The following is a 21,326-nucleotide window of genomic DNA, read 5'->3' on the forward strand; positions in this document are numbered from 1 at the left end:
CGGAAGCAGTTCCCCCCCAGACAGGCAGGGCTGTAGTCGCATACCCCTTTGGGATTCCTGGGAACTGTAGTCCAGAAGTTTCGTGCAATCAACACTTCCTATTCAGGAGTGCGGGGTGTTGCCCTCTCGGAGAGTCTCCGGAACCTGCGAAGTGACTCGCAAGAACTTCCGTTTCACGGGAGGTTGCGGCCATCACTTTCTTTGTGCAGTGTTGACTTGAATCCCAGTAACAGCTCCGCGCTTCCTCAGTCTAGGCAAGGGGCCAACAGTGGTCCTGGAAGAGAAGCGATGGTCGGTGGGTGACAATGGTTAGAAGCATTTGCGTTTCCTTCTCGGCAGAAAATCCTAGCGTTTGCAGAGCAGTTGGTTGGGAGCGGGCTGGTATAGTACATGGCTTTTTTGATGGATGGGCTTCCCCGGTGAACCCGCCTGCAGTGCAGGAGACCCAGAAGAGACACGGGTTGGATACCTGGGTCGGGAAGATCCCCTGGAGGAGGACTTGGCAACCCACTCCAGTATTCTTCCCTGAAAAATCCGTGGACTGAGGAGCCTGGCAGGCTACAGTCCATGCGGTTGCACAGAGTCGGACTTGATTGAAGCGACTGAGCATTCACTATACTAGTGACCACTAGCACTTGGACTTCCCCATAGCTCAAAGGTAAAGAATCTGTCTGCAATGCAGGAGACCATGGTTCGATCCCCTGGAGAAGAGAATGGCAATCCACTGCAGTATTCTTGCCTAGAGAATCCCATGAACAGAGAAGCCTGGTGGGCTACAGTTTGTGGGGTCGCAGAGAGTCAGACACGACTGAGTGATTAACACTTTCATTTCACTTCACTTCTGGGTTCTGTATTCCCCCAGCCTGTCCTTGATTCGCAATCAGCACGGCCACTTGCTAGTGTTTTTAACTTTGGGCAAGTTAATCTCTGAATCCGGAGAAGGCAGTGGCACCCCACTCCAGTACTCTTGCCTGGAAAATCCCATGGATGGAGAAGCCTAGTCGGTGGCGTATAATTATATAGTACTTACTCAGTGGGATTGTGGAAGTTAAATGAAGTTAAAAACATATGGAATAGTAATGGCGCATAGAAAAAGCTGGTCGTTATGGATGCACAAAGCTCCAGCCAACAATAATCAATTATGTATGAAACAATTTTAATTTCCCTGTGTTAAAAAGGCAGCATACAAAAGACAGTCAACTGGGCTGAAAATACTGACCTATTGACATATATTAACCTATTTGACATATACAGGCATATATGCTAGAAAATGGATTAAAATCCTTAACATGAATCTTAAGATAATGAAACCCCAATAGGAATATAGATATGACTACAAAGGATATGAATAGGCAAGGTTTTAAAAGAAGCAATTGCTATAGCAAGTACATACATGAAAAATTAGATTGATTATCCAATAAATGAACATGTTGAATCAAGTTTCTTGACTGTGTTCTGGAATCCTATGAAATGTAATCCAGGCTCTAAGGGTAGTAGCTGACCTTCTGTCCTAGGAAGGCAATGACATAGGGGTTCTGGAAAGTGTAGTCCAACAGCTCTGTATAGGTAGCCAACTGCCTCTGCAGAGGGGCGTGGTGTGACCATTATCTCCTGGGGAATTCCGGGAGCATAATCAAGAATTGTGGGTACACAGGGAACTCAACCTGGTGCTCTGTGACAACTTAAAAGAGGTGGGATTTGTTTTCTGTAAAATAAGGGGCATGACATTAACTACCTAGTAAAATTGTTTGGAGAGTTAAATGAGATAGTCACAAATAAAAGGGTGAAAGATTTCTTTAGCTAATGTATTTCCTGAGGAATGTTCAGTTTAGTTCAGTCACTCAGTCCTGTCCAACTCTTTGGGAACACCTGGACTGCAGCACGCCAGGCTCCCCTGTCCATCACCAATTCCTGGAGCTTGCTCAAACATGACCATAGAGTCAGTGATGCCATCCAGTCATCTCACCCTCTGTTGTCCCCTTCTCCTCCTGCCTTCAATCTTTCCCAGCATCAGGGTCTTTTCCAATGAGTCAACTCTTTGCATGAGGTGGCCAAAATATTGAAACTTAAGCATCAGTCCCTCCAATGAATATTCAGGACTGATTTCCTTTAGGATGGACTGGTTGGATCTCCTTGCAGTCCAAGGGACTCTCAAGAGTTTTCTCCAACACCACTGTTCAAAAGCGTCAATTCTTTGGTGCTCAGCTTTCTTTATGGTCCAACTCTCATATCCATACATGACTACTGGAAAAACCGTAGTTTTGACTAGACGGACCTTTATCGGCAAAGTAATGTCTCTGCTTTTTAATATGCTGTCAATGTTGGTCATAGCTTTTCTTCCAAGGAACAAACATCTTTTAATTTTATGCTTGCAATCACCATCTGCTGTGATTTTGGAGCCCAAGAAAATAGTCTCTTACTGTTTCCATTGTTTCCCTATCTATTTGCCATGAAGTGTTGGGACTGGATGCCATGATCTTAGTTTTTTGAATGTTGAGTTTTAAGCCAGCTTTTTCACTCTCCTCTTTCACTTTCATTAAGAGGCTCTTTAGTTCTTCTTCTCTTTCTGCCATAAGGGTGGTGTTATCTGTATATCTGAGATTATTGATACTTCTAGCAATCTTGATTCCAGATATTCAGTTACCTGAAAACTTGTATGAGTCCAGGAAGAGATCAGATTTCCACCTGCAGTACTACTAGCCCTCTGATCCCTGCAGGAATCTGGGCTATTCCTTGATTCCTTCTGGATTCATGTTCTGTCTCAGAAGTGGAGTTGGTATGTGTGTATGTGTCTCCAGGATAGTGTGTCTGTGCAAGGGAGACAGAGTTCTGATTTCTCCCTGCTTCCTTTCCTTTCTTAGCCCTAACTTGAAGAGGGCTGTAGGAAGGAGAATTGAATAATTCCAGGTCCTAGCAGCAGAACCTTAGCCTGAGTAGGATTTAACATCCTTCTTTTTGCCATATCATCTGTCTTCTCAGTGGAGAAGTTTCTTTTAATAATTATTACACAGTCTGCTACATATTTAAATATTTGTTGAATAAAATAGGAGTGGGTAGGAGGAATACTTGGGCATAAATAATACTGATAATAGCCATTTTAAGGGCTTGATACAAATCACCACATTTAATTCTCACAAAAGCCCAGGGAGGTGGGTTATCTGCCCATTTAAAAAGGAGGACATTGAGACTCAGAGCAAAATTTTCCTAGCTGAGGTCATCCAACTACTAAGAACCTGAATTGGGAATTGAACCAAGGTATTTGCAGTCCCCAACCTCATTTTGATTTGTTTGTTGTCTAGTCTAGAAGGAATAGTTTGTAAAAGACCAAGAAAGTATGTAAATGATTGTGTTTCTAGTGAGCTTTCTCATGCATATCCAGCTTTTTATTGTATTTTATTTCAAGTAATAGTAAGTAGATACTTTACTGAAATAATGGTTGGATAACTGAATAATGAAACGTTGTAGATAATTAAGAGACTATATAAAGCATAAAGAAAATATTGAATTCTTAATAATCCCAGAGACAACTACGCTCTGAAAAGGCGGTGTTAATGCATTGTCTGCTAGAGAAAATAACAGAATTGTGTAGTAGAGCGCTCTAGGTTTGGAAACGTTTCGGCTCCAGGGAGGCGGGGTTACGAAATTCGTTCCGAGCAGGGATGCTGTGAAAATACAATCCACAAGCTCAGTATAGCGACCAGCCCTTTCGAAGATTAGGACGTGCCTGGAAATTCTGGTTAGTGTAGTACGGGAATACCGTCTTTGAAGAATTTCCGCTCCAGGCGGTGGTTGTGTCCATGCTCCTGTCGGGAATTCTGGGAAGCGTAGTCCGGGAGGTCTCTGTAGGCAGAGTCACTTCCGGCTCAGGTACGCGAGGCCGCGGCCTTCGTTCTTCTCGGAAAGGTGAGCCCTCCGTTTGCCGGTCCCCTCTCTCCGCGTCCACACTGACCTTTCTTCGCTTTGTTGTGGGCCAGTAGCGACCTGGCCCTCGGTCTGGTGGAAGGAACCGCCTGCGGCGCAGCGGGGATGGTGCTCCCTTTGACTAAGCCTCCTGGAGCGCGGGACTGTCGGTGTATCCCCCGTTTAGGGGCCCCCGGCCAGGGCCCTCTGTCGCTGGGTTTGGTTTGTCTCCTGGGTTCTGTACTTTCCCAACCCGTTTCTTGACCACCAGCCCGTGATGACGCTTCCTAACAGTATATTCCACGAGAGTCTTAACGTCTCTGCCTCCGTTTCCTCTTCTTTAAAGTTGATATTAGTGTCTACCTGTGTATGTGTGCTCGGTTGTCCAACTCTTTGCGACCCCATGAACTACAGCCCGCCAGCCTCCCCTGTCCATGGAGTTTTCCAGGTGAGAATACTGGAGTGGGTTGCCGAGCTGTCCTCCTGGGGATCTTCCCAACCCTGGGATCTAACCCGCGTCTCTTTCGTCTCCTGCCTTGGCAGGCAGATTCTTTACCACTGAGCCATATGGGAAGCCGCAGTGTCAACCTAATAGGGGTAGTTTGAGAGTTAAATGAGAATGTATAGGCAAAGACTTAGAACAGAGGCTAACCTGTGGTTAAAAATCACAAGGTCTCTTGTTACTAGTATTTTTTAATTTCCCGAGGAGCGCTTGGTTTCCTAAAGGCTTCTGTGAACCTGGGGTGAGGTCAGAGCTCTTGCAGCAGTGTTCCTGGCCGTTCTCTGTTCCTGAAGGAGTCAGGGCTGTACCCAGATTCCTAATGATTTTTAAATTTAAATTTTTGGAGAGGGTCAGTTCTGCCCGTAGTCTGGGGTGTGCACTGAGATTTATGCGGGAATGCTGATGGAGTTCCAATTTCTCTCAGGTTCCTTTCTGCTTCACAGCCTTGACTTCTTGAAAAAGGCTGCAGTGAGAAGGGAATGCCCCTTTGGCCCCAGACAGCAGAGCCTCACCTGAGTGGGACTTAGCATCCTTCTTCCTCTTACATCATCTCTTCACAGGGGAGAAGACATTCATGCCACTCATGGACAAATTCTTCTACAAAGATGCCCTGATATTTGTTGAATAAATGCTAGAAGGGATGGGGGAGTGCTTGGGCATAGTTAATGATTACAGCCGTACTTGCATGCTCCGTCATGTCTGATGCTTTGTGACCCCAAAGCCTGTAGCCCGCCAGTCTTCTCTGTCCACGGAATTTTTCAGGCACGAATACTGGAGTGGGTTGCCATTTCCTCCTCCAGAGGATCTTCCTGACCCAAGGATCGAAACCCTGTCTCCTATGTCTCTTGCATCGGCAGGGGCATTCTTTACCGCTGAGCCACCTGGGAAGCTAATAATGACAGTATTTAAACATTATTCTCAGAATTTTCTATGAATGAATGTACTTAATCCTTACAAGAGTGGATATTGTTATTCTCATGTTAAAGATGAGGAAACAGACACAGAGAGTATGATGCTTTCTTTTTTAAGTAATTTTGTTAATTTGGTTGCGCCGGGTCTTAGTTGTGGCATGTGGGATTTAGGTCCCTGTTCAGGGATTGAATCCTTGCCCCCTGTGTTGGAAGCACGGAGCCTTAGCCCCGGGCTACCAGGGAAGTTCTGAACATGAGCTGTTTATTCTAGACCACATAGTAAGAGGCTTAACTGGGATTAGAATTTAGGTAGTTTCAAGACCCTGATGCTGGGAAAGATTGAGATCAGGAGAAGGGGACGACAGAGTATGAGATGGTTGGATGGCATCATTGACTCAGTGGACATGAGTTTGAGCAAATTCCAGGAGATAATGAAGGACAGGGAAGTCTGGCATGCTGCAGCCCATGAGGTCACAAAGAGTTGGACATGACTGGGCAACTGAACAGCAACGAGAAGTTTCAATATGCTGCTTTGGTTCTTAATGTGTTTAGTGTCACGTTGAGAAGGCAATTTTGGATTTTTGTAGGGGGCCATGAAAATTTTTAGTTTTTCATGATAGCTTTTCAGTCATCTGCGGTTTGCTGCTGCTGCTGCTAAGTCAGACCACCAGGCTCCACCGTCCCTGGGATTCTCCAGGCAAGAACACTGGAGTGGGTTGCCATTTCCTTCTCCAGTGCATGAAAATGAAAAGTGAAAGTGAAGTCTCTCAGTCGTGTCCGACTCTTCGTGACCCCATGGACTGTAGCCCAGCAGGCTCCTCCACCCATGGGATCTTCCAGGCAAGAGTACTGGAGTGGGTTGCCATTGCCTTCTCCGCATCTGTGTTTTATTTGTGTTTTATTTTTAATAATATTGTAACTCATATTTTGATTATTAAATAATGCTTGCATATTATAGAGAATTAAAATACATGAAGTATAAGGATGTAGTACAGGATATAGAGATAACAATAGTAATATTTTAATGTTTTCCTGTTCTGTAGATTTATTTTTGGATTTTTACTTAAGTTTTACAAAATAGGTATGATAGGTTTTATTTTCCCGTTAAATTTTTACAATGGAAATTTACAAGCAGAGCCAAATGTAATAAGAATAAAATAATGAACGCCTGGAGAACCATCACCCAAATGCAACCCGTGTTATCATTCATCAGTCTTGTATCAAGACATCCTCTCTCCCAATTTTTGTTGTTGTTGTTGTTTAGCATTTTAAAGCAAGTCTCCAACACTGAGTCAGTACAATAGTGACCGATTTGTGATTATAACTGCCCAAAACTGATTATGACACACTGTTTATATGCAAAACCAAAAAAGGGAGATGTCAGCAGCTACTTGAAGGTTTTTATTTTTGCAGCTTGGAAAATGACACTCATTTGAGAAAGCGAGGGGACATGAGAGCATTGCACTCTGGAGAGTGATGGTGATAACATTTGTTTTCTGCTGTACAGTTTGACTTACCTATGTCTTAGGGCTCTTTGTTTCTTTTTTTTTTTTTTTAATATTTATTTATTTGGCTGCATTGGGTCTTAGTTGCGGCACTCAGGATCTTCATTGCGGCACGCGGGATCTTTTGTTGTGAGGTTCTCTCCAGCTGTGGCACATGGGCTCCAGAATGGACAGGCTCAGTAGTTGCCCCACAGTGTTTGGGACCTTAGTTCTTCCACGAGAGATCAAAGCTGGGTCCCATGCATTGGAAACGCGGGGTCATAGCCATTGGACCACTCTTTGTTTCTTGTCTCTTTTTCATACACTGAAAATTCTTCTGTTCCTGGGACCATGTCATATTTTTCTCTGTGTGACCAGCACACCGGACAAGATTGGCAAGTGTTTGAAGTTAGAGTAGCTGCTCAACAGACTGTCAGCACCAAGGGTTTGCTGTGCAAAATTCCTGAAATTGGAATTAGGTAAAAACAGAAAAAAAAAACACAAAAAAACAGAAAAGAAATACCCCATGGGGATACTCCTTAATTGCCTTTAATGTTGGCAAGTTATAGAGTCCACCATTTATTTCAGGTTATTGAAGTGTTTCTGAACACTTCTTTTCATGATGTAAAACAAGCTTCCTAAGAAACACATTGATAGAAATGATGACAGCAAACATTTATAGATTGTGTTTTATGACTAGGCAGTGTTTCCAGTACCCTACTCCAGTACTCTTGACTGGAAAATCCCATGGACAGAGGAGCCTGGTAGGCTGCAGTCCATGAGGTCGCACAGTTGGACGCGACTGAGCGACTTCACTTTCACTTTTCACTTTCATGCATTGGAGAAGGAAATGGCAACCCACTACAGTATTCTTGCCTGGAGAATCCCAGGGACGGCGGGGCCTGGTGGGCTTCCGTCTATGGGGTCGCACAGAGTCGGACACGACTAAAGTGACTTAGCAGCAGCAGCAGTGTTTCCAGTGACTTTACCTTATGTCTCAACAGTTACCCTCATTTTACAGATGAGAGGGAGGTTTTTTAAAAACAGTCATCATACAGTAAAGTTGTCTTATTTTTCCCTTTTAGGGGTACAGTTCTATAAATTTTGCCACAGGTATAGATTTGTATAATCACCCCCATCATCAAGTACAGAACAGTCCCATCACCCCCCAAGAATTCTTCTATATTTCCTTTATAATCACCCCTCACTTGTCTATAAGCACTGGAAACCACCATAACCCTATCAGTTCAATTCAGTTCAGTTCACTTGCTTGGTCGTGTCCGACTCTTTGCGACCCCATGAATCGCAGCACGCCAGGCCTCCCTGTCCATCACCAACTCCCAGAGTTCACTCAAACTCACTTCCATTAAGTCGGTGATGCCATCTAGCCATCTCATCCTCTGTCGTCCCCTTCTCCTCCTGCCCCCAATCCCTCCCAGCATCAGAGTCTTTTCCAATGAGTCAACTCTTCACATGAAGTGGCCAAAGTACTGGAGTTTCAGCTTTAGCATCATTCCTTCCAAGGAAATCCCAGGGCTGATCTCCTTCAGAATGGACTGGTTGGATCTCCTTGCAGTCCAAGGGACTCTCAAAAGTCCTCTCCAACACCACAGTTCAAAAGCATCAATTCTTCAGTGCTCAGCTTTCTTCACAGTCCAACTCTCACATCCATACATGACCACAGGAAAAACCATAGCCTTGACTAGACAAACCTTTGTTGGCAAAGTAATGTCTCTCTGCAGCATTTCAATATGCTGTCTAGGTTGGTCATAACTTTTTTCCCAAGGAGTAAGTGTCCTTTAATTTCATGGCTGCAGTCACCATCTGTAGTGATTTTGGAGCCCAGAAAAATAAAGTCTGACACTGTTTCCACTGTTTCCCCATCTATTTGCCATGAAGTGATGGGACCAGATGCCATGATCTTCGTTTTCTGAATGTTGAGCTTTAAGCCAACTTTTTCACTCTCCACTTTCACTTTCATCAAGAGGCTTTTGAGTTCCTCTTCACTTTCTGCCATAAGGGTGGAGTCATCTGCATATCTGAGGCTATTGATATTTCTCCCAGCAGTCTTAATTCCATGTTGTGCTTCTTCCAGCCCAGCGTTTCTCATGATGTACTCTGCATATAAGTTAAATACACAGGGTGACAATATACAGCCTTGACGTACTCCTTTTCCTATTTGGAACCAGTCTGTTGTTCCATGTCCAGTTCTAACTATTGCTTCCTGACCTGCATATAGGTTTCTCAAGAGGCAGGTCAGGTGTTCTAGTATTCCCATTTCTTTCAGAATTTTCCACAGTTTATTGTGATCCATACACTCAAAGGCTTTGGCATAGTCAATAAAGCAGAAATAGATGTTTTTCTGGAACTCTCTTGCTTTTTTGATGATCCAGCGAATGTTGGCAATTTGATCTCTGGTTCCTCTGCCTTTTCTAAAACCAGCTTGAACATCAGGAAGTTCACGGTTCACATATTGCTGAAGCCTGGCTTGGAGAATTTTGAGCCTTACTTTACTAGCGTGTGAGATGAGTGCAATTGTGCGGTAGTTTGAGCATTCTTTGGCATTGCCTTTCTTTGGGATTGGAATGAAAACTGACCTTTTCCAGTCCTGTGGCCACTGCTGAGTTTTCCAAATTTGCTGGCATATTGAGTGCAGCACTTTCACAGCGTCACCTTTCAGGATTTGGAATAGGTCAACTGGAATTCCATCACCTCCACTAGCTTTGTTCGTAGTGATGCTTTCTAAGGCCACTTGACTTCACATTCCAGGATGTCTGGCTCTAGGTCACACCATCGTGATTATCTTGGTCATGAAGATCTTTTTTGTACAGTTCTTCTGTGTATTCTTGCCACCTTTTCTTAATATCTTCTGCTTCTGTTAGGTCCATTCCATCTCTGTCCTTTATCGAGCCCATCTTTGCATGAAATGTCCCCTTGGTATCTCTAATTTTCTTGAAGAGATCTCTAGTCTTTCCCATTCTTTTGTTTTCCTCTATTTCTTTGCATCACTACGAACAAAGCTAGTGGAGGTGATGGAATTCCAGTTGAGCTATTCCAAATCCTGAAAGATGATGCTGTGAAAGTGCTGCACTCAATATGCCAGCAAATTTGGAAAACTCAGCAGTGGCCACAGGACTGGAAAAGGTCAGTTTTCATTCCAATCCCAAAGAAAGGCAATGCCAAAGAATGCTCAAACTACCGCACAATTGCACTCATCTCACACGCTAGTAAAGTAAGGCTCAAAATTCTCCAAGCCAGGCTTCAGCAATACCTGAACCGTGAACTTCCTGATGTTCAAGCTGGTTTTAGAAAAGGCAGAGGAACCAGAGATCAAATTGCCAACATCTGCTGGATCATCGAAAAAGCAAGAGAGTTCCAGAAAAACATCTATTTCTGCTTTATTGACTATGCCAAAGCCTTTGAGTGTATGGACCACAATAAACTGTGGAAAATTCTGAAAGAGATGGGAATACCAGACCACCTGATCTGCCTCTTGAGAAATCTATATGCAGGTCAGGAAGCAACAGTTAGAACTGGACATGGAACAACAGACTGGTTCCAAATAGGAAAAGGAGTACGTCAAGGCTGTATATTGTCACCCTGTGTATTTAACTTACATGCAGAGTACATCATGAGAAACGCTGGACTGGAAGAAACACAAACTGGAATCAAGATTGCCGGGAGAAATATCAATAACCTCAGATATGCAGATGACACCACCCTTATGGCAGAAAGTGAAGAGGAACTCAAAAGCCTCTTGATGAAAGTGAAAGTGGAGAGTGAAAAAGTTGGCTTAAAGCTCAACATTCAGAAAACGAAGATCATGGCATCTGGTCCCATCACTTCATGGCAAATAGATGGGGAAACAGTGGAAACAGTGTCAGACTTTATTTTTCTGGGCTCCAAAATCACTACAGATGGTGACTGCAGCCATGAAATTAAGACGCTTACTCCTTGGAAGGAAAGTTATGACCAACCTAGATAGCATATTCAAAAGCAGAGACATTACTTTGCCAACAAAGGTTTGTCTAGTCAAGGCTATGGTTTTTCCTGTGGTCATGTATGGATGTGAGAGTTGGACTGTGAAGAAGGCTGAGTGCCGAAGAATTGATGCTTTTGAACTATGGTGTTGGAGAAGACTCTTGAGAGTCCCTTGGACTGCAAGGAGATCCAACCAGTCCATTCTGAAGGAGATCAGCCCTGGGATTTCCTTGGAAGGAATGATGCTAAAGCTGAAACTCCAGTACTTTGGCCACCTCATGTGAAGAGTTGACTCATTGGAAAAGACTCTGATGCTGGGAGGGATTGGGGGCAGGAGGAGAAGGGGACGACAGAGGATGAGATGGATGGATGGCATCACTGACTCGATGGACATGAGTCTCAGTGAACTCTGGGAGTTGGTGATGGACAGGGAGGCCTGGCGTGCTGCGATTCATGGGGTTGCAAAGAGTCGGACACGACTAATCAACTGATCTGATCTGATCTCTGATTTCTTTGCATTGATCGCTGAGGAAGGCTTTCTTATTTCTCCTTGCTATTCTTTGGAACCCTGTATTCAGATGCTTATATCTTTCCTTTTCTCCTTTACTTTTCACTTCTCTTCTTTCCACAGCTATTTGTAAGGCCACAGCTATTTGACAGCCATTTTGCTTTTTTGTATTTCTTTTTCTTGGGGATGGTCTTGATCCCTGTTTCCTGTACAGTGTCACAAACCTCTGTCCATAGTTCATCAGGCACTCTGTCAGATCTAGTCCCTTAAATCTATTTCTTACTTCCACTGTATAATCATAAGAGATTTGATTTAGGTCATACCTGAATGGTCTAGTGGTTTTCACCACTTTCTTCAATTTAAGTCTGAATTTGGCAATAAGGAGTTCATGATCTGAGCCACAGTCAGCTCCCGGTCTTGATTTTGCTGATTGTATAGAGCTTCTCCATCTTTGGCTGCAAAGACTATAATCAGTCTGATTTTGGTGTTGACCATTTGGCGATGTCCATGTGTAGAGTCTTCTCTTGTGTTGTTGGAAGAGGGTGTTTGCTATGACCAGTACGTTCTCTTGGCAAAACACTATTAGCCTTTGCCCTGCTTCATTCTGTACTCCAAGGCCAAATTTGCCTGTTACTCCAGGTGTTTCTTGACTTCCTACTTTTGCATTCCAGTCCCCTATAGTGAAAAGGGCATCTTTTTTGGGTGTCATTTCTAAAAGGTCTTGTAGGTCTTCAAAGAACCGTTCAACTTCAGCTTCTTCAGCGTTGCTAGTTGGGGCATAGGCTTGGATTACCGTGATATTGAACGGTTTGCCTTGGAAACGAACAGAGATCATTTTGTCATTTTTGAGATTGCATCCAAGTACTGCATTTTGGACTCTCTTGTTGACCATGATGGCTACTCCATTTCTTCTAAGGGATTCCTCAGTAGTAGATATAATGGTCATCTGAGTTAAATTCACCCATTCCAGCCCATTTTAGTTTGCTGATTCCTAGATTGTCGATGTTCACTCTTGCCATCTCCTGTTTGACCACTTCCAATTTGCCTTGATTCATGGACCTGACATTCCAGGTTCCTATGCAATATCGCTCTTTACAGCATCGAACCTTGCTTGTATCACCAGTCACATCCACCACAACTGGGTATTACCCTATAGTTTCATCTTTTTGAGAATGCCACTTAAATGAACTTGTACCATGTGTAACCCTTTAAGGTTGGTATCTTTCACTCAGATAATGCCTTTTTTTTTTTTAATGGAAAATTTTATCTGTGCCAAGTTGAGGGTTATAACCCAGGAACAGCATCTCAGAGAGTTCTGAGAACCAGTCCCAGCGTAATGCCTTTTACTTTTATCCAAGTTGTTGTGTGTATCAGTACTTTGTTTTTGTTGCTGGGTAATATTACGTTTATGGTTATACTAGTTTATTTACTTGTTGAAGAAAATTTGGAATGTTTTTGTGCTGTGCTTAGTCACTCAGTCATGTCCGACTCTCTGTGACCCTGTCGACTGTGGCTCGCCAGGCCCCTCTGTCCATGGGGATTCTCCAGGCAAGAATACTGGAGTGGGTTGCCATGCCCTTCTCCAGGGAATCTTCCCAACCTGGGGATCAAACCCAGGTCTCCCACATTGCAGGTGGATTCTTTACCGTCTGAGCCACCAGGGAAGCCCAAGAATACTGGTGTGGGTAGCCTATCCCTTCTCCAGGGGAACTTCTGACCCAGGAATTGAACCGAGGTCTCCTGCATTGCAGGCAGACATTTTAATCAGCTGAGTTACCCAACTTTTGGCAGTTATGAATAAGCCGTTATAAACACTTGTGTACAAGGTTTCGTTTTGTTTTGTTTGCTTATTTCTCTAGAGTTTATAACCAGGAGTGTGATTGGTGGGTCATATAGAAAATGTATGTGTAACTTTGTAAGCAGCAGCTAAACTGTTCTCCAGGATATCTGCTGTTTTGCGTTCCCATTAATGATGTACGAGAATTCTAGGTGCTTCATAGCCTTGTCGGCACTTCGTATTTTCTGTTGGTTTTTAAAAAAACTTTATTATGATATACCTGTGTTATCTTATTGTGACTTTAATTTACATTTCTCTAATGCCTAATAATGTTCAGCAGATACATCTTTTCTTCAGCTTATTTATCTTCTTTACTAAAATGTTGATATGTTTTGCTAAATTTTAAATTGAGTAACTAAGTTGCATTTTCCCTACTATTGATGTTTGAGAGTTATTCATGTATTCTAAATGTAAGTTCTTTGTCAGATGTCATTTCCAAATATTTTTTCTCAGACTGGTTTGTCTTTTCATCCTCTGAACAGTGTATTTTGCAGAGCAAAAGTTTTAATTTTGATGAAGTCTGATTTATCAGTGTTTTATGAGTTGTGCTTTTCACGTCTAAGAACTCTGCCTAACTCGAAGTCAGGAAGAGTTTCTCTTATGTTTTCTTCTGGAAGTCATGATATTTACTCTTTCATTCCTAATATTGGTAACATTTTTTAAATCTCTCTTTTATTCTTTGCCATTCTTGCTAGAGTTTTTGTTACAGTAAGAAAAAAAAAAGAATACTTTTGGTTTCGTTGACTTGGCTCTATTACACATCTGTTTTCGATTTCATTGATTTCTGCATTTACCTTTATTTTTTCCTTTCTTTTGTTTGACTTGGGTTTATTTTGCTTCTCTTTTCTAGCATCCTAAGTGTAACCTAGAGGTTTTCTTTTAACAACTTGAGCACATCACAAACAGGATAAACTCAAAACTAAAGACAAAGAAAGAAACTAAAAAGCATTACCCAGAGAAAAAATAATGCATTATGTTTATGTTCTAGTTGTTATATAAAAAACTCTTACGGACAAATCAGAACTTTTTGGCCAACCCAATATATACTTTGAAAACTTTCAGTGTTATAATTTTTGCTTCCAATGGCAAAATGTATTTTAAAGAACTCAAGAGATAAGTCATCTATCATGTTTTCCCAGATATTTACTGTTCTGTGACTCCTTCCTGATGATACAATTTTTTTTCCCCTTGTTGCCTTTGAAAGTTTTCCTTTACCAGTCCTTTTAAGGCAAGTAGGCTCCCTATGAATTCTGAGTTTATTGGAGAGCATTTTCACGAAACTTCATCCCTAAATATTTTTCTAAATTGTTCTTTAGTATACAACTCTGCTTTGACAGTTCTTTTCTTTCACTCCTTCAAAAGTATTGTGCTACTTCCTTCTGGCCTCGTGATTTCTAATGAAAAATCTGGAACCGTTTGAATCACTGTACCCCTGTAGGCAATGCATTGGTTTTCTCTGGCATCTTTCAAGCACTGTTATCACATGGGAGCTCTATATACAGGCAAGTCCTGGGATCCAGTTTCATACCAATTTAGGTAGAATTTTGTAGGTAGGGGTAGGACCAAGGTGCTTCCTTTTAATAGGAACCCCAGGTGATCTTTATTTATTTTAAGGTTGGAAAAGTGCTTGCTGAATGGCTTCATTCAATTTTTTAACATTTATTGTTTAACCTACATACAGTAGAATTACTTTTAGTGTAAATCCTCTGAGTTTTGGCCATCACATCACACTAAAAGATTGTGCAGGAATGAAGATATTCCTTGCTTTAACTTTCAGCAGCAGTGGAAATTGATAAAGTCACCTGGCACTACTTGTGACTCCAACAGAGTTACTTGTCACTGAAATGACTTTACTTACATACACGTTTCATATTGCAGTCAGTTTTGGTGGGATGCTGAAGCCACCAGCTTTTTAGGAATATTCAAGAGGTGATATACGCCTACTGATAATTACTACCTAAAATAAATGTACTTAGAAACAAACCAGGGCTAATGTGTGGCTTCTGTATATTTCCTGGTGACAATGAGGATGACACTAATAATAGCTAATCTTTATTGGGTGCTTATTATGAACCTCACTGGCTTTCTAATGCTTTGATGCACTAACTCATGTTTTCTTCATGATAAACTTATTTTTATTTCCATTAGAAAAATTTATTTTGGGCCACGTCGTGCTGCCCGTGGCATCTTAGTTCCTCAACAAGGGATTGAACCAGCACCCTGGACAGTGAAAGTGCAGATTCCTAACCACTGGAACACTACAGAATCCTTCCTGTTTTTATTCACATTTTACCCGTGAAGAAACAGAGGCATTGAGGGGTTAATTAACTTGCAAAAATTTACTTTGCTACATAGGTGCTCAGTCCTGTTTGACTCTTTGTGACCCCATGGACTAGCCCACCAGGCTCCTCTGTCTATGGGATTCTCCAGGCAAGAATACTGGAGTGCGTTGCCATGCCCTCCTCCAGGGGATTTTCCCAACCCAGGGACTGACACCTCTCCCATACCCCCTTTCATTGCCTGCTTGGACAAAGCATTGCTTCTATTAGACTGGCAAAGTGGGTTTTAGGGATTAATAAGACTGCAGCCAAGCTTGTTAAAAGGTATCTTGGACCAGCTGAGTGTTAAAAGCAAAGAGGGCTAGGACTTCCCTGGCAGTCCAGGGTTAAGACTTCTCCTTCCAATCCAGCGGGTGTGGGTTCAATCCCTGGTGGAGGAACTAAGATCCCACATGCCTCGTGGGCCAAGAAAACACAGAACAGAAGCAGTATTGTAACAAATTCAATAAAGACTTAAAAAAAAACCTAAGAGGGTGGAGAATGCAGGTGGGAAAACTACTGCCCATGGCTTATTTTTGTAAAGCTCCTCTCCCTCCCCAGCTGAGATTGGTTTTTACATTTAAAGGTTGTAAAAGGAACAAAAGGAACCTTATTCCACAGAGACACTATGTGGCCACAAAGCCTGTGATTAGCCCCCTCCCCCTTCTTTTGAGTTCTTTTTCTTCCACAGACGACTTGGAAGTTGCTTGGGAATAGTGAAGAAGATAAATAACAGTAAATGACTGTTGAGAATGGTAAATAACCTTGAGGGAGAACCCAAGAAGTCAAACTCGTGGTTTCCAGATCCTCCCATGGGTCAAGCATGGAGCCAGTGCTTCACATAGATACAGTATCATCATGGGCTTCTGTAATCTTTATCACATTCACATGGGAAGAGGGATGTACCGCTGGAATCTCCTTTGGCTTCAGGAGGAATATTCACCAGCCATTAAACTTCTCAGAAGGGTGGTCTCAAAGTCTAAACGAATGTTATTGGGTTGGTGAAAAAGTTCTTTTGGGTTCTCCCCTAATATGGTATGGAAAACCCAAATGAACCTTTTGGCCACCTGCAATGTTATCAGGGCAACAAAAGTGAAAAGCCATAATCTCTGCGGCCCAGATTTCTTACAACCCCCATTTGAAGGACTGTTTTATATCGCAGAATAGTGCCTGCTTCTCTGAAGCTACCAGATATTAATCTAAAACACTGGTATAGTTACAGCAGTTTTCCACTGCTCACCCATGTATCCTAACAGCAATCTTATGGTATTTGTACTATTACAATCCTAGTGTTGCAGCTTGCAGAAGTAAGCCTGCTGCTGCTGCTGCTGCTGCTAAGTCGCTTCAGTCACGTCCGACTCTGTGCGACCCCAGAGACGACAGCCCACCAGGCTCCCCCGTCCCTGGGATTCTCCAGGCAGGAGCACTGGAGTGGGTTGCCATTTCCTTCTCCAATGCATGAAAGTGAAAAGTGAAAGTGGAGTCGCTCAGTTGTGTCTGACTCTTAGCGACCCCATGGACTGCAGCCTTCCAGGCTCCTCCATCCATGGGATTTTCCAGGCAAGAGTACTGGAGTGGGGTGCCATTGCGTTCTCCGCAGAAGTAAGCCTAGAGAGGTTAATTAATTTAACTATGGTTTAAAAATCTATAGCAGATCTTTAACAGTGCCAATATAGAGCAATTCCCGGGTGGTGCAGTTGTAAAGAATCTGCCTGCCAATGCAGGAGATGCAAGAGATGTGGGTTTGATCCCTGGGTTGGGAAGATCCCCTGGAGAAGGAAATGGCAGTCCACTCCAGTATTGTTGCCTGATTCCGTGGACTGAGGAGCCTGGTGGGCTATAGACCACTGGGTCACCAGGAGTCAGACATGACTTAGCACACACACAAGGAATATAGAGCAAATGTACAGCAAATATATAGCAATTAGAGGTTTTAAAAGCTAACTGTCCCAGAGGTGCTTTTAACGAGCACCTCTCCTCTCCTACTTAACTGTGTCTCCTTTTGCATGTTCCCCAGGTTCACAGTGTGTATCTGGGGAGGCTCGAGCTGTGTGAGGGCTGCAGGGTGTGGCGGTGCAGGCTGCCCCTCTCTGGTGGGCATCCTGCCGGGTTAGCCTAGGGATGGTTAGACCCCAGCCCACACCCTGCCTGTGAAGGTGTGTGTGGCTGCATCTGCCCAGGAGAAGGGACACCTTTTTCTGATTTGCACAGAGATGCGTTTCCCCCTCCCTCATGGCTTCTTTCTTGTTTTGTGTCTCTTCAGGTCTCTGCCTTTCCCCAGGAAAAGGACAAGAAGATGATGAAGTTCCAGGTGAGTTGGATTTTTTATTTCTGTCACTTAACAGGTAATTTCGTTTCTCAGTGGATACCTTATTTCTCTTCCTTGCCAAGAGTAAAGAATGGCGGCAGACATTTAATACTGCTTGTGTGCCATGCTCTCTTGACTCACCTTCTTTAAAATTTCCTTCCTCAGTTTTTATATATTACCATTTTGTTTCACAACTAATAGTGTAAAAGAGAATGGAAATTTTTAAAATGGGAAGGCCCACACATTATTACCCTGCCTACAAATCACCTGTTTTTTTATGTTTATTTTTATGTGCATTCATAACTAGACTTGCAATAATCGATACAATTTTTAATTGTCTCTTTTTCACTTAAGATTATAGCACTCAATTTTTGTCATTATTTCAATGAACTTTTATACATTCTCCTCCTTTTTAAAAAAGTATTCCTCATTCACAACCTTTAACGTCTTGATGATTCTTGCACTTTTACACAACAGACTCATTTTCCCTTTATTTAATCTTTACTCAGTAATTCTGAGAGAATTCTAATATTATTTGTCCAATGTTCTAGGGACTCAAAACTTAAAAAAAATTTTTTTAAATAAGTTTTTTTTAAGTGGTACCCCACAGACTTTGTAAAAAGAACACCTAAAGAGTAGTTTTGTCTAACAGAATCATACTGACGCTGAACTCAGAAAAAGAGTGTTAGCTGTTTTCATTCAAAAAGATCTAGATTCTTTCTTTCCGGGACCTGAAAGCTTTCTTTGTGTGTGTCTGTGTCTGTCTGTGTACCTTTCTGTGTTATACCATTCATGAATTAATGAGAGCATCACAGGTACTTAATTATAAAATTTTAGTCATACTGTAAGTCATACAGACACTGTATAGCAGAAACTATCACACCATTGTAAAGCAACTATACTCCAAAAAAAAAAGACACAGGTACTTTCCATCCGTAACTCTATTCACTGCCCTGAGAGCGACTGAATCATCTTCCCCATCAACATGAAAATAAGAGGTTCATGTAAGTTCAGATCCTGTTCAGGTTTCTGCAGTAGGCACGTGTCTGGCCGATTCCAAAGTCTTTCTGGACCAAGAGTATCTGGCATACAGTTGGGGTGGAAAGACACAAAACAAAAACCAAAAATCAAACCAAACCAGAGTTCTTATTCAGAGACCAAGACTTGAAGTTGTGGTGTTTGAAGCTCCAGCCAGAACAAATGCAGTGTTGAGCAGGTCTTCATACAGAAATTTTAAATTTCCCTATAGCAAAAATATTAAAAGACAGATAACAAGGTAGGAAGAAAAGAGTTTATATCATATATGGAAGAAAAGGCCTACTGTCCCCAAGTGAATGAATGTTATTACAAAACAAGAAACAGATGACCAGTAAACATATGAAAAGAGTAATATTCATTACTTATCAATTTTGTGAAAGTTTTTGAGATAACTAGTTTTGGCTTCCCAAATTGACTTCTGAGATTATCCAAGTTTTTTGGTTTTTGCTCTTAAGTATTCGTGTCCACTGTTGTCCAGAGTATGGAGGCTTAGGAATTTATACTTTCTTGGAAGCAGAATAAATTAAGAAAAATCTTTTTGGAGGAAACACTTGCCATTATGGTCTTAAAACTTTAAAGTTTGTTTTTCTTTAACATTACCATTTCTACTTTTTGTAATTTATCTTCAGGAGATAACCAGCAGAGTTCTAGGGACTAAGGTCTATATGGAAACAATCTTGCAACATTGTTTACTCTAAAACTAAGTAAGCATGCATTATTTGTATCAGTTCACTATATTCTCAACCATCAATTCCTTGAATTACTGTATAGCCCTGAAGTGGAATGTCAGCAATGATGATGGTAACAGTAATCATAATAATAGTTAGCATTTATTAGGTACTTGGGCTCCCCAGGTGACTCTAGTGGTAAAGAACTCATCTGCCTGCTAATGTAGGAGATGTAAGGAGATGCGGTTTCAATCCCTGGGTTGGAAGATCTGGAGGTCATGGCAACCCACTCCAGTATTCGTGCCTGGAGAATTCCAGACAGAAGAGCCTAGTGGGCTACAGTTCATGGTGTCACAAAGAGTCAGACACAGCTGAAGCGACTTAGCATGCACACACTGGGTATATACTATGTACCAGGCGCTGTTCCTAAGTGTTTTACTTATAGTCACTCATTTTATTATTCCTAGTACCCTAAGGTACAGTTAACAGCCTGCAAGTGAAGAGAGGATGCAGACTGGGTCCAGGGCCCCACGGCAGAGTGAGGCCCCAGAGCTGTGTCCATAAACGCTACACATCCGGATGGGGCACAGAGGAGGGCTCCATCCTTGAATAGGAAAGGTGACTCATGCCCTGTAAGTCTGGCGCATCAAATAAGCGGTTCAGTTCAGTTCAGTCGCTCAGTCGTGTCCAACTCTTTGCGACCCCATGAATCACAGCACGCCAGGCCTCCCTGTCCATCACCAACTCCCAGAGTTCATTCAGACTCACGTCCATCGAATCGGTGATGCCATCCAGCCATCTCATCCTCTGTCGTCCTCTTCTCCTCCTGCCCCCAATCCCTCCCAGCATCAGAGTCTTTTCCAATGAGTCAACTCTTCGCATGAGGCGGCCAAAGTATTGGAGTTTCAGCTTCAGCATCAGTCCGTCCAGTGAACACCCAGGATTGATCTCCTTTAGGATGGACTGGTTGGTATATGTATATAAAAAGAGGGAAAACAGACTCCATCGCACACGGTTGGAACTAAAGCTTTTCTAGCAACCCATGCAATGCAGCAGAGCTCCAGGGACTTACCTACAGGGGTACTATCAAAAGGCAGCAGTTTAAAGTGCAAGGATTCCTTTTCCTGCAGCCTTTCTGGTGGATGGAATCAGCAGTGTGAAAGGCAAACAGAAGGCAGTTGCTGAAATGTGACTTGGTCCTTAGGAATCTGGAACCACTTCCCGTCCTTGCACTTTCTCGGGGCTGTCCCTCTTCCATAAACATTGTGTGTGTGTGTTTGGTGTCATAGGAGCCAGTGTCCTTCAAGGACGTGGCTGTGGTCTTCACCGAGGAGGAGCTGGGGCTGCTGGACTCGGCTCAGAGGAGGCTGTACCAGGAAGTGATGCTGGAGAACTTCCAGAACCTGCTCTCAGTGGGTGAGCACAGTGCCTCGGGGACTCAGTGTCATCCTCCTGGGATTCCTTTGTGGGTGCAGTCATTTGAAGCTCTGGAACTCCTAAAATCGTCCTCTCAGCTTAGGTACCTATATATCCTAGTAATCCCAGAGACAGAGACAATGTGTTTCTGTCCAGGAAAAAAATCTGTCCCTTGAACTATTAATATGAATGGGGAGCTTGTGGTCCTGCCCCATAAAGTCGAGTTGCTGCGCTTTTTGGATTTTCATGGTGCCAATAACTGTAGCTGTGGTTTTTCAGAGGTATTTTGGTTTTTCTGCTTTAGTGACATACTTGTCTTCAAACATACAGAAAATTTGCAAAAGTATAGAACAAGAATACCCCTATCGCTTTTACCTATGGCTCAGTGGTAAAGTATCTGCCTGTAATGCAGGAGACACAGGAGATTAAGTTCGATCCCTGAGTCGGGAAGATGC

At 42.7% G+C, this 21,326-nt stretch overlaps 1 protein-coding gene across 5 annotated transcripts in view; it reads left to right on the forward strand.

Annotated features, from left to right (window-relative positions):
* ZNF112 (zinc finger protein 112) overlaps positions 1 to 21,326 on the forward strand; it is a 60,036-nt gene that overhangs the window by 24,104 nt on the left and 14,606 nt on the right. Inside the window, exons 1-3 of one of the 5 annotated variants that reach the window (XM_070387560.1) lie at positions 3,837 to 3,903; positions 17,705 to 17,752; positions 20,745 to 20,871. In XM_070387560.1, coding sequence (XP_070243661.1) covers positions 17,738 to 17,752; positions 20,745 to 20,871 — 142 coding nt within the window. In that variant the 5' untranslated portion in view covers positions 3,837 to 3,903; positions 17,705 to 17,737. Of the gene's footprint in view, positions 1 to 3,764; positions 3,904 to 4,308; positions 4,349 to 17,704; positions 17,753 to 20,744; positions 20,975 to 21,326 lie in introns of those variants that run through there. The other 4 variants (XM_070387557.1, XM_070387559.1, XM_070387558.1 and 1 more) reach the window with 4 other exon arrangements.

This window comes from Bos mutus, chromosome 18, assembly GCF_027580195.1.
Source record: "Bos mutus isolate GX-2022 chromosome 18, NWIPB_WYAK_1.1, whole genome shotgun sequence".
NCBI lineage: Eukaryota > Metazoa > Chordata > Mammalia > Artiodactyla > Bovidae > Bos > Bos mutus.